The 13,640-nt window shown below is 45.0% G+C and overlaps 1 protein-coding gene across 8 annotated transcripts in view; it reads right to left on the minus strand.

Annotated features, from left to right (window-relative positions):
- UBE2F (ubiquitin conjugating enzyme E2 F (putative)) overlaps positions 1–13,640 on the minus strand; it is a 178,856-nt gene that overhangs the window by 8,136 nt on the left and 157,080 nt on the right. For all 8 annotated transcript variants that reach the window (XR_015732083.1, XM_087885707.1, XM_034426200.3 and 5 more), the window contains one exon: positions 3,174–3,236. Coding sequence is in view for 7 of the 8 variants with exons in the window: in XM_087885707.1 (XP_087741833.1) it covers positions 3,174–3,236 (63 nt within the window). In the remaining variant the exon portion in view is untranslated. The remainder of the gene's footprint in view (positions 1–3,173; positions 3,237–13,640) is intronic.

Raw genomic sequence — 13,640 nt, forward strand, 5'->3', positions numbered from 1 at the left:
TTAAGGTGAGCTGTCTCCTCCTGGGGAAGGAAGAGACTGAAGTCTACCTGAAGAGGCACACTGAGGAATTTGCAGATTTTCTGGAAGACATAATCGCACAACTTGGTTCCCAGTTAAGAGGCTGGCATGGTTGCTGGTCTAGTGGCGGCCTTGGGGCAGGTTCTTGCCCTGTTATCTGGGAACGGTTTTACCCTGTTGCTCCTGAGGAAGTGGACAAGATCATAGGTATACCCCTATGATCATAGGCAAGCACCTGTGTTTTAGATCCATGTCTCTCCTGGTTTGTGAAAGCTTCCCAGGAGGTGACAAGCAGGTGGACTTTGGCATTGATTAACGCTTCCCTACAGGAGTGGTTAGTGCCCCAGCACTTTAAGGAGGCTGTAGTCTCCTTTCTTCTCAAGAAGCTATCACTGGATTCCACTCTGTTGGATAATTTCCAACCTGTCTCCAATCTTCCCTTTTTGGGGAAGGTGGTTGAGATGGTGGTTGTGTGGCAGCTACATAGATTTCTGGATGAAACGGGTTATTTAGCCTTGTACCAGTCAGGATTCAGGCCTGGATATGGGACAGAAATGGCATTGGTCACATTTTTTGATGATCTCTGATGGGAGAGGGATGGGGGTAGTGCATCCATTCTTGCTCTACTGCAGTGTTTCCCAAACTTGACCCTTTGAAGATGTATGGACTTCAACTCCCAGAATTCCTCAACCAGGCATACTGGTTGGGGAATTCTGGGAATTGAAGTCCATGCATCTTAAAATAGCCAAGTTTGGGAAACACTGCTCTACTGGATCTCTCGGTGGTTTTTGATACCATTGACCCCTCCTTTTGGAGGGGCTTTGGGGGTTGGGGGACCCTGTGCTACCCCGGTTCACTTTCTTCCTCTGTGGCCTCACAATCAGTATTAGTAGGTGAGAGATCCAGCCCTCGTCCACTCCTTTGAGGGGTCCCCCAGGGCTCGTGTCATGGCCCTGTTGGAGCCTGGGTCTGAGGAGGAGGAGATGGAACTGGAGCCAACGGAGGGGGTGGGTGCAGCCCCTATGGCCTATGAGGTATGACCTGGGGACAAGGACGAGGCAGTCCTGGATCCCTCAGGCTTCAGAAGAGTAGGCAGGCAGGAAGAGATGATGCAGGCAGACCAAGGAAGGAGAGAGTAGATGGAAAGGACAAGCAGTGGAGCAGAGGAGGCGCGGAGCTCCAGAGACAAGCAAATGCTTCCCCACCCAATCCCCGAGTGCAGATAATGGAGAGGAGGCAGAGTCAGTGCAAGGTGACCCGACTACTGGGGAGGAGGACGCCCCACCTCTCCTCACGAGGATCAACTGAAGAATAGCATTTAAGGAGACACTGTGGGGAGAGGCAGCAACACTCTCCACGGCTTCTAAAAGAACTTTGCTCTAGAATCCTTTCGGTTGTTGACTGAAGTCTGATTCTTTGCCTTGATGTTGGTGGACTTCCACTGCCGGGAAGTTGTACAAAGTGTGTGCAGGCTCATAGGTTCGAGCCTTGTTCTTGGACTATAGGTGTACTCTGTGGGCAGAGACTTTGGGGAACAGACTGGGAATTAATGGATTGTGGGGATTTGGGGGAATGGTGGTTGAATAAAGGCTGACAAGCTTTCGCCTAGCACGTGTTGCTTGTTCTGGGTCATAACAGCTCAGTACTTTCTCTGCTCTTATTCAACATCTACATGAAGCTGTTGAGTGAGATCATTCGTCATGGACTGAGATATCATCAATATGCTGATGATAGCTGTATGTCTCAGCCTCCAGTGAGTTAAGCGATGCTGTGACCTCCCTCTCACAGTGCCTGGAGGCTGTTAGGGGCTAGATGGGGAGCAACGGGTTGAAACTGAACCCTGGAAAGGCCAAGAGGGCCTTAGCACAACTGCAAGTTGTGCGCCAGTTACACCCTTTCCTGGACCAACAATCCCTCCTCATGGTCACTCATGCCCTAATCACCTCATGTCTTGACTATTGCAACATGCTCTACATGGGGCTGCCCCTGAACAGTATCCGGAAGCTCCAGTTGGTGCAAAATGCAGTGGTCCGCATGGTTTTGTGCAGATCTTGGTGTGCACATGTAGCACCTTTTCTGTGGGAACTGCATTGGTTGCTGATTTGCTTCTGGGTGCAATTCAAGGTGCTGATTGTCACCTTTAAAGCCCTTCATGGCTTGGGACCAGGTTATCTGAGGGACTGTCTCTTGCTGATCACATCTACCCAACCCACTAGAGCAGGGAGGCAAGGAATGTCGTGGGTCCCATCCCCTAGGGGGATACATCTGACTGGACACAGAAGGGCCTGCTCTGTGGTGGCTCCCCCTCTCTGGAACATCATTACCCCACTGGCCCCCACTCTAGCACTCTTTCAGAAGGTGCTGAAGACGTGATTCTGCCAGGGGGCCTATGGAACCCAGAGTGGAATGGAGCCCATTAAATGGCTTGAATGAATGTGTGCTGTTGCCAGGGAGGGGGGTGTTATTATTTTATTATTTTTCTTTTTATTTCTTTTATATGGTGTTTTTATATCTGTGTAAGCTGCGTTGAGTCGCCATGTGTGAGTAGGCAGCAACATAAATTTTCATAAACAAACAAACAAACAAACAAACAATAAATAAATAAATATTCTTGTTCCAATTGGCAACTTTAAGTTTGACTTTGGGGCTCCCAATCTAGATTCACACAAGAAAAAAAAATACTGTCATGGCCCTCCTAATTTCAGACAATGCTCTAATTCTCATTTCAGATAATCAGCTTGCTCTAGTTCTCCAAAAATATTGATGTTTTTGTTGCACATTGCTACTTAATTGTCATTCTGACAATTCTGCAGAAAATTAGTCTAAAATTGCAAAATCTTATAGCTATACCTCCTTCAACATAGCTACTCAAGCCAACTCAAGAAATAGAAATTCCCATTAGACAATTTTTAAATTCCTTTAAGCAATAATTTTTTTCAAAAGCATAAGCATGTAACATCATGGCTGTCTGTTGGCTTGATATTCTTGGTGTACAATAAACTGTCAGGTTGCTATATCTCCTTTAGATCTTAGATCCATTTTAGATTCATGATACCTTGAAAATATTAATTTACATATTTTCCTTTCCAAAATGACCAAATTAATCTTTAAGAAATGAGCAGTAGAATTGTAATTTTCAATACACTGCTACTCACCTTGTCACGTAAATGATGTTCTGCAGCTTCAATATTTAAAGGATCATCAAAATTCAAGAGATCCTAAAAAATACAAAATAAGGTTTTTTTTTAAAAAGGCTTGCTGTAAATTATGATTGTTTGGGTCTCTATTTCTTGAATGGCAGCTTTGAACAACAAGCCCAATTTCAAACTGAAGTGGTATCTAATATCCTTGGAAAATACATTTTGTTGGGCTGTCAAAATTAGCTCATTGATGGGTTTAAATATTCTATGTATGGATAAAATACATGGATAAGTATGTATGGATAAAATGACACTAATTCATATTTAATCTCTAAATATATTCAAGGGCTATAGAAGGTCACTTAGTAATTTGGGGCTCCTTCATAAATTGCCAGTGTGGAAAAATGGGAAGATGGGGCACAACGTATGCTGCCTTTTGGCTCCCAGGGGAAAGATGGGGTGAATGAATAGATAAATAAGGGCTTGGTTTAACACTATCACATTCTACAATCAAGTTATCAGACCAGTTTTTATTTCTCCAGGCCCTAGTATGCTATTTAACTCAATATAGGTAGTCCTTACCTCACAATTGAGCCCAAAATTTCTGTTGCTAAGCAAGACAGTTATTACGCGAATCATGTCCCATTTTACAACCTTTTTGCCATGGTTGTTAAGTGAATTACTATAGTTAAGTGAATCATGAGGTCAATACTCTGGCTTCTCCCATTGATTCTGTTTGTCAGAAGCTCTTTAGGAAGATTGCAAAGGATAATCCAAGGACTATGGGATGCTGAAACCATTATAAATACATGCCAGTTGCCAAGCATCGGAAGTTTGTTGGGTGAAAATTTAGGTGTGTCTTATAGACCGAATATGGGCGTTTTTGGCCTCCTGAACTCTCTGCACGTCGTGTTTTCGCCCTTCTCAGCCACCAGAAGCACTCTGCAATGCTCCACATGGCCCATTTTCGGGCTCCCAGGCCCTACGCATGTCACATTTTTGCCCTCCCCAGCCCCCAGCAGCACTCTGCACGCCAAAAAAAAGACACGTTTTGGCAAAAACAGGCCATACGGAGCACTGCAGAGTGCTTCGGGGGGCCTGGGGGCCTGAGAGGGCAAAAATGCGACTCACAGCGGGTTCGGGAGCCCAAAAAGGGCCCATTTTGGCGAAAATGGGCATTGTGACACACTGCAAAGTGGTTCTGGGGGCCTGGGAGAGAGAAAATCCAACGTGTGGAGGCAAAAAACTTGTTTTCTTGTTTTCCTCCTGTAAATTTATAGTCCAAAAAATACAATATATGACTGTAGGGATGCTGCAATGGTTGTAAATGTGACAACTGGTTCTAAGTCATTTTTTTCACGGCCATTGTAAATATAAATGGTGATTAAATGGATGGCTATTAAGTTAAGGACAAAGTGTAATAATTATTCACCTTCATTTGTCTAGTAAGATGTTAGCATAAAGAAAAAGGACAAAACATGTACCTCTAGAGTTCTTTGTTAGCTAATATAGCTGAGTGAATAGAAGCAGGGCAACTGAATCAATTTCACCCTCACAAGCTCTACAGTAAGTGGATAAGCAGAAAAATAATGGAAAAATCTAATAAATACAATTCAAATGATTGAGATCTAAAAGTGATTTAAGTTTGGGAGTTTGCAATGTGGTACCTGTGGAATATATGCTTGCTAATCTCCTGACATACCTTCTCTTGTAACCTGACAGGCCCTGACTCTCCCATCACAGGGAATCTCATGGCTAGTCTATCCCTTCCAATAATGGAAATACAGTTAATCCTTGAGTTACAACAGTTCACTTAGTGATCATTCAAGTTATGACATTAACACCCCCCACCCCATCCCAAAGTACTTACGAAACAGTCCTGAAGTTACGAATGTTGCAGCACCATGGCAGTCGTTCACCCTTAGGAATGATCAGAGGCACTACAACATTCACACTGCCTATCTCCCTCCTCCCCGGTCTCGGTCTCCATGGGGACTGGGCCTATGGAGACTCAGTTACCTTGCAAAGATTTAGCAAGCCTCTCTGCCATGGTTTCTTTGCCTGCTTCGTTACTTCAGGCCTTTGGTGCATTCACAGAGAAAAGAGGCCTAAATGAGATCACACAAGATCAGTAGTCCGAGATCTCACACTTTAGGCCTTTGTTTTCTGCAAATTGAGGCCTGGACGAGATCTGCGGCAAAAGGTTTTGCAAATGGGGGAAGGCTTCAGTGCTTCAGGCCTTCCCTCCATTTGCTGTTTTTTTGCTGAAGCCTGCAGGACTGAGAGATTGTGTCCCTGTAGGCTCCAATTGTCTTAGCAAAAAGTTTTTGCTGGCAAGAACGGAGCCCGGGAGGGGCCAGCACATCCCTCCAGGGCTGTGTTCTTGCCAGCAATGGCTTTTTGCAAAGGCTTGCTAAAGCCTAGAGGGAGATTGCATCCATCTTGGCTCCAGTCGTCTTTGTAAAAAGCCCTCGTGCTGAAAATGGAGCGCGGGAGGTACACTGCAGCAAGGACTTTTTTCAGTGCAAAGGCTTTTTGCAAAGATGATCGGAGCCTAGAGGGAGATTGTGTTCCCTAGGCTCCAGTTGTCTTTGCAAAAAGCGTCCTTCCCAGACTCCATTTTCAGCAGCAGAGGTTTTTGTAAAGAAGATCAGAGCCTAGAGGGACACAATCTCCCTCTAGGCTCTGGTCATCTTTGCAAAAAGCCCTGGTGCTGAAAATGGGGCAGAGAGGACACAGCTCACTAGATCTTCACAAGTTCGTGAGATCCAGTGTGGCAGGATGGGGGAGAAGCAATTGTGGGGAACATGAGGTATCTCACTCCATCAGGAGAGTTCTTGAGTGGCCTGTTCCATTACTACGCCCCCTATGGCTTTCCGAGACATCTTGTACACATAATGACCTGCACATTCGATTAGTGAATGCGTGTGTGAAAGCAAGGAGTTTTCACGTTCATTTTATGTGATTCACTCCACTAAATCCTTATGAATGTAATTGGCAGGTTCCATTACATTTGTAATTTAAGGATTACCTGTAATTCCATTCTTAGCAATTTTGGTTTAAATTGCTCGATAAAAAGTTGTTTTATTATTATTTCTTTTTATTATATGCTGCCCAGAGTCACAAAGAAAATGTTCAAAATAGCTGTGCTGCTGCAAAATTACTCATCTAACTATACGGTGTATAACTAAGTTTATGGAGGTTGTGTGCATGTGTGACTGAGCAGATACGATGATTTGTATCTGTGTACGAGGATGTGTTTGTGAACATATTAAGAGGCCATATACATGTATTGCACTTACCTAGGATGGTTACATTTGTAAGCCATGTATTCATTTACATATGCTTGTGTGTATTACCAGTGTGTATGCCTCACAGGGCCTAACATGGCAATCAACCTTGGACGTTTGTAGATGGGGACAGACTTTAGTACCTACACTGGTAAACTCTCCAATGTATTACACTGAACACATCCAACAGAATGATGAAATGCAAAATTTTTTGCTATTGATTCTGTGGGTATGGATCGGTGTGTGTGTGTGTGTGTGTGTGTGTGTGTGTGTGTATCATGTGACTGGGTAGACATGGCCAACTTTTTAAAAAAAACTTTGAGCATTTTTTACTACCTATTCGCCTGAACTGGTAGTATAAAAATGCTTTAAAAAAGTAAAAAAAAGGTTCCGACGATCACGCGGCACAGCTGTGATCATCATAACTTTTTTTAAACTTTTTAAAGCATTTTTTTTACTACCTGTTCACCTGAACCAGAGTGAACCAGGAGTATTTCATCCCTGATTCAATGGGAGACCTTCTCGAAAGAGGGCAGTTTAAGCTGGAGCATAGCAGTGTGGTCATTTGCTTACCTGAAACATATACTGAATTGAAACCAATTTTAGTTAAAGAGATGCCAAAATGTCAAAAATCCTGAACATTCTTGGAGCAAAGAAGCAATTATGAAGCATAAAAATAGTTGATCAATTCATGTCACTGAGGAGAAAATATGGCTTTGGCAGAAACAGATTATCTGTCCAAGGTTTAGATGAGTTTCTCAGTTTTTTGCATTAGTTCGTGCTGGAAATGATACAGAATGTTAATATTCTGTCATGAATAGTATTTCTATATTTATTTATTTTTATTCCACCAATACAGAAATGGCATTAGTTTTTTAAAGTTTATTTTGGAAATATAATTTTGCTGTCAGTTGTATAATAATAAGAGTAGACTTCCTATACTGAATTTCTAATTATGTGATCTCTTTTTTCCTTAGTTGTTTTCCTGGTAGCAGTGTATCCTGATGAAGGAATGGGATGTTCCCTGTAAGAACATCGTGGGGCCCGAAGGCAATATTCCATGTCTTATATTCTTGGGCTGTTATATGGCAGAAAGCACAAATATACTGTACAAGTAGAATAAAGTGATGTAAGTTAGCAAACTGTGCAGGATGTTATAGATCTCAGATTGTGATTTTAATTATCATATAGGATTCTTCTGCATTTTTATTTTATTTATTTATTTCAGATGCAGGAGGACAATGTAGAATATATTTGATCTGAGGGGAAATACACACCTTGACTATATAATTTGACTTTTAAGTGTTCTAACATGCCAGATGGTACTCAAAATAAAGGAATGATACATTTGCCTGGAAAAACAGATAAATGATAGTAAAGCAATTGTTACTTAGTGAAGAAACTACAGGTAGTGCTCATCTGTGATGGAATGTGCACCTGCAGGAGCAGTGAGATAGACTTTTAGCAATAACCTAGAACTCCTCTGGATATATCTAGTAGGTAAAAAATTTATAACAATCAAGATGTTAATCAAGCCCAGAAATGAGACAGCAAGATCCAATCAGGTACAATTCTTTATTTGCTTACACCAGATAAACAGAATCTTGCCAAACGAGCCTCATTGTGGGCGGTCGTGGCCCTACTTACGTGAGCAGTGCAGTGCTTGTGGTCTTGTTGCAGCCACTTGCAGCATCACTTGTGGAAGCATCGCCACAAATGTGGACGCTTCTGCGCGCGTACACATATGCTACTGCCCCTCCCACAAAATCATCCCCTCTTTCCCTCCTCCTCCAGATCTGGGCAGCCAACCCAGAAAGGTTGGGGAACTCTGGATTTGCCAAACTAAAGCTATAATATTCTAACCCAGATACATCCTGAGAGATTCTAGCTAAGTACGTTTTGCCCCAGTTTACAATCTTTCTTGCCACAATTGTTAAATGAATCACTGCAGTTAAGTTAGTATCATTGTTGTTAAATGAAACTGGTTTCCCCATGGATTTTACTTGTCAGAAAATCGCAAAAGGTAATCACATGATCCAGGACGCTGCAACTGTCTGTTGTGGCCCACTAGTGACCAGCAGAGCTTGGATCGTCAGAGGCATTTAAAAGAAAAAAACTTTTTTTTAAAAAAAAAATGGCTCTGACAATCCCAGCTGAGTTGCCTTTTAAAAAACCCTCTGACGATCAGGCAACTCAGCTGGGATCGTCAGAGCCTTTTGAAAGCATTTTTTTACAACCTCTTCGCCGAAGAGGTTGTAGAAAAAATGGTTTTAAAAGTAAAAAAAGAAAAATTGGCCACGCCCACCATCACATTACCCCCACCACCACCAAGCCACGTCCACAGAACCGGTAGTAACAAATTTTAAGATTTCACCACTGTTGCCATCCATCTATATAACCTTTACTAATTTGTTGCTTTGTCATCTCAAAACAGCAGCAATTTGCCTCTTGTCATCCAACAGATTGGAGAAAAGAAGAAGGTGCCCTGAGAGATGAATCTCTACATTTTCATGTTCCATTCAGCCTCCTCCTGTCAGCCGGATCTCCAGCATGGGATTCTACTTTGATGCATGCTTGCTAGCGGCTGGCATAGTAACGGGGGGGTGGGGGATGTCAGTTGGGTTAGGGAAGTGAGCTGGTGAGGTGAAGTCCCATGTGAATTAAAAGGGACTAAAAGTCAAAAATTACTGCGCTGCTGAGTGGAGTTGTCTACACCCTGTCAAGACCAACAATTCTAGGACTCCAGATGGGCGAAATACCTGAAGATGAACTCCACGCAACATCATACTGGACACTGATTGGACATTCAGCAAGGGACCCTGGGGGGAGGGATTTGGGGAAAGTTTCAATCTGTAACTTTCGTGCGTTTTGAATCAGATCTTGCCTTGCTTTTGCTGCTATCATTTCAAACTCACTAAAAGTACTTCTTCTCTATATCAATGGAGTTGGGGGTTTTCTTTCTTGGGTTTTGAATAGAGGCAGGCCTGACATTAGGCAAGATCTGCTTTATCGGCCAGCCCGGAAACCCCAGTCTACCGAGGGGGCTGAGCACATAATGTTGACCCATGGGAATGACCAGAAAGAGTCCAGAGCCCTGGGATTGACCTCCCCCCAGCCACACTGGTGCCATGAGGAGACGGAATGGCTAGAAGAACTGCAACTGGAGGAGATTCCAGTCCAAGCCAGATGGTTGCTGGGTGGTGCATGGAAGACCCTGAGGAGCACCCCCTGGGGGTGACTCTCACCAGAGGCCGGCATGGAGACTATGCCCTGCCAGAATCTGACAAAGAGGACCTCCTGCTGACCCATGCCTTGCAATTACTGCATGAAGTGCTTGAGAGTCAGAGAGCTCAGGGGGCCCTTGCACAGAAGCATGCCCTGCCAGTGCGCAAAGAGGCTGGTGAGGCAGCTGGGGGAGCCGTCATCTCCACAACCCCAGCGGTGTCCCGTCGCTCCGCAAGGGGCAGCTTTGGCAGCTGCTGCCCCAGTACCAGCCGCTGCTGCAGCACAGGCCCCCTCGGAGGCAATGAATTCCTAAGGTTCCTCCACTAGGAGTAAAATACAGAAGGGATCCCAAAACCCTTGGATTCTTCCTAGTTAAAGTCTGGAATCACATGCAGGAATATAGAGGACTTCGCATTGGAGGCAGCCAAAGTGAGATGTGTCACCATGGCCCTGGAAGGAGCTGCAGCAGATTGGATAGTCACACTTCACAATGATAATACCCCCAAACTAAGACATTATGACCAGTTTATGATGGTGCTCCACAGGCAGTTAGACAACCCCCGAGCCGAATGCAAGGGTAGGACCAGGATGAAGACCATCAACCAGTGGAGATCAGTGGCAGAATACACCCAGGAGTTTCATGAACTGGCCTGCCACATGACTGGCTGGCCCCCGGAAGTCCTGATGGAGTACTACAAAGTTGGGCTTAATGAGGAACTCTATTAATGTTGCATTTTCTGGGGGGGGGTATCCCTCGAGACCTCCAGCACTGGTATGTGTTGGCAGACGAGGTGGAAATTGATCTAGCCATGGAAATATTGGCTGGAGCAAGCCTTCCCCCTCTGCCCCTAAAGAAGCCCCGAAAGCTGCCAAAGGCAGGCTAGCACCCAAACCGAGATCCACAGCATGCTTCAAGTGCGGGAAGAAGGGGCATCAAGCAGTTGATTGCCTCCCCAAGCAAAGCTGCAAGCTGGCAACTGCTGGGGGCAGGAAGCCTGAGAAGCAGCCAGCAAAGCACTGTGAAACAGTGCTGAAGGGCGCAGAGCTCATTGAGTTCGCCCCTCCTGCCCAGGAGCTGGGAAGTCTGACCCCACCGACGGAGAGTGAGACCGACTCCAACTCCCTGGTAAGTCAACATGTAGCTCCCATAACCATCCCTGTGAAGCTACGGGTGCCTTCATCAGGCACCCAGGGGAAGATGCTAGCCCTTTTGGACTCAGCATGCACCAGATGCATGATTATCCCCGAGGTGCTAGAGAAACTGGGACTGAGACTGAGAACACTGATGGTGCCCATAACATTTTGCCAGCTAAATGGGTCAGTGACTGGGGGGGGGGGCAGCTCACTTTGTAACTGAACCAGTGAAGATGTGGATGAGGAATCACAGAGAGACATTGATTTTCCTTGTAGCCCCCGGAATGGAGAGACCCCTCTTGCTTGAATTAACCTGGCTCCAAAAATGGAGGAAGGGACTTTTAAGAATCTGGTCCACACAGCTGGGAAGAGGGGGAGGCAAAACCCCACCCAGAACCAAGGTTGTGAGGGAGCTGGGAGTTGCAGTGAGCGAGTGCCCAGACAGAAAAGAGAAAATCCCAAAAGAATACTGGGAAAACCTCAGGGAGGCTTTCAGCGAGCAGGGTTCGCATGTGCTCCCGCCCCATCACCCCACAGACTGCAGCATAAAAATCCTCCCTGAGGTGAAACTCCCTAAACCAAAAATCTACTTAATGACCCCGCAAGAGCTAGACAAGTTACGGGCCTTTATTGACAAGAATCTAAAGCAGGGCTTCATCCAACCAGCTAGGCTGCAGGTAGCCACCCCAGTGTTGTTTTGTGAGAAAAAGGATGGGTCTCTTCATCTGTGCATTGATTATAAAGGGCTGAACGCGGTGTGTGTGGAGAATGTTTACCCGCTGCCCCTAATGAAGGACATTTGTGCCCTAATGATGGCACATTTGGCCAAAGGAAAAATCTTTACTAAACTGAACTTGAGGAAAGCTTACTACAGAGTCTGCATTAAAGAGGGAGAGGAGTGGGAAACTGCTTTCAATTGCCCTTTGGGCTGGCTTCCAGTTCAGGGTGCCGAAACTATGGAGGAACATGTGAAGTTAGTACACAGAGTCCTGAAAAAATTCAGGGCAACTGAACTGTACGCCAAATTGTCAAAGTGCGAGTTTCACCAGGATAAAATGGATTATTTGGGTTACCATATATCACATGAGGTGATAGAGATGGACCCTGAGAAAGTGCGGGTGGTCTTGGAATGGGTGCCCCTCGCACCAGAAAACAGTTGCAAAGTTTCCTTGGTTTTGCAAACTTTTATAGACAATTCATCCCCTCATTTGCTAAGATTGCATTACCCATTACCAACCTTCTGAAAACAAAGGGAGAGGCCAAGCTCAAGCCTAGCCATTCCTTTGAGTGGACGATGGAATGCCAAGCAGCCTTTGAGAAACTCAAGCAACTATTTGCAGCTGAACCTGTATTTAAACATCCTGACACGGATGTCCCCATTGTGGTCCAGGCAGATGCCAGTGATGTGGCTGTGGGGGTTGTGCTCTTGCAGGCTAATGTCAAAGGGGCCTTACAACTCTGCACTTACATCTCCAGGAAATTAATGGAAATTGAGAGGAGGTAAGAAATTTGGGAGAAGGAAGCATTTGCGGTCCGATGGGCCCTATTAACTTGGAGACATTTCTTTGAATGAGCAAAGCACCCTTTTGAGATGTGGACTGACCATAAAAACCTGGAAGCCCTAAAAACTCCCTGAAAACTGTCACCCAAGTAAATTCATTGGGTGCAATACTTTAACCGTTTTAACTTTTCCTTGCACTACATTCCTGTGGGAAAGAACTTTATGGCAGATGCTTTGTCTAGATTACCCCAGTACAATAGTGCTAGGCCAGAAGTGATCCATCCAGGCATCCCTTCTAAAAAACTAGCTGCCCCGGAGCCCAGAAAAAGTCAGACTTCACTCTCACCAATGACTTATGCAAGGAGTTGAAAGGGGAGCTGAAAAGTGATGGTTGGTTTCTGTCCCACACAAAAGAGGTGGCCTAGCGTGCATTGGCACTAAACTATATGTACCCGCCAGTCTTAGGGGGACTGTGTTGCAACGGGCCCATGATTCGAAAGATGCTGGGCACTTTGGCTTTGTGAAGACTTTACACCTGGTCAAATGGCAGTTTTGGTAGCCTTCATTGAAAAAGGACATAAAGTCATACGTGGCCAGCTGTCCTATGTGTGCTGCTGCTAAAAGACCCCCAGGGAATCCTGCTGGACTCCTCCAGAGTGTCACCAGTCCTAGTGCCCCATGGAAGGAAGTATCTATGGATTTTATTGTTGAATTACCTGAGAGTGGGGGGGGGGAATACAGTCATTTGGGTGATTACGGACTTATTTTCCAAGCAGATGCACTTTGTACCCTGCCCCAAAATACCCTCTGCTAAAGCACTCGCTAAACTATTTATTCAACATGTGTATAGGTTACATGGTGTTCCTGACCATATTATTTTGGATAGGGAGGTACAATTTACCTTTCACTTCTGGTGGGAATTCCTCAAGTTGTTAGACTCTGCCGAGAGTCTAAGCTCCACCCACCCCACCCCAAACTAAAGGGGCCTGTGAACGCGTTAACTTGGTGCTATGTAAATTACCAGCAGGACAATTGGGACGACCTGCTGTCATTCGCAGAGGTCGCTTACAATAACTCATTCGATAGTAGCACTGGCTTCACCCCGTTTAAAATTTATTCTAGTCAGGATTTTGTCCCCATACCAGAACTGCCTGAGGAAAAGCCTCAGATCCCCTCCTTAGTAGAGTGGATTGAACAGCTACAACGCATTTGGCCAGTCACCTGTAAGACACTGGATGAGGCACATCAGGCCTATAAGAAATAGGCTGACAAGAAAAGGGTTAAACGAAAAGAATTCCAATTGGGGAACAAGGTTTTCCTAGCTACAAAGTA

This window comes from Pantherophis guttatus, chromosome 1, assembly GCF_059756535.1.
Source record: "Pantherophis guttatus breed Tessera chromosome 1, ASM5975653v1, whole genome shotgun sequence".
NCBI classification, from domain to species: domain Eukaryota; kingdom Metazoa; phylum Chordata; class Lepidosauria; order Squamata; family Colubridae; genus Pantherophis; species Pantherophis guttatus.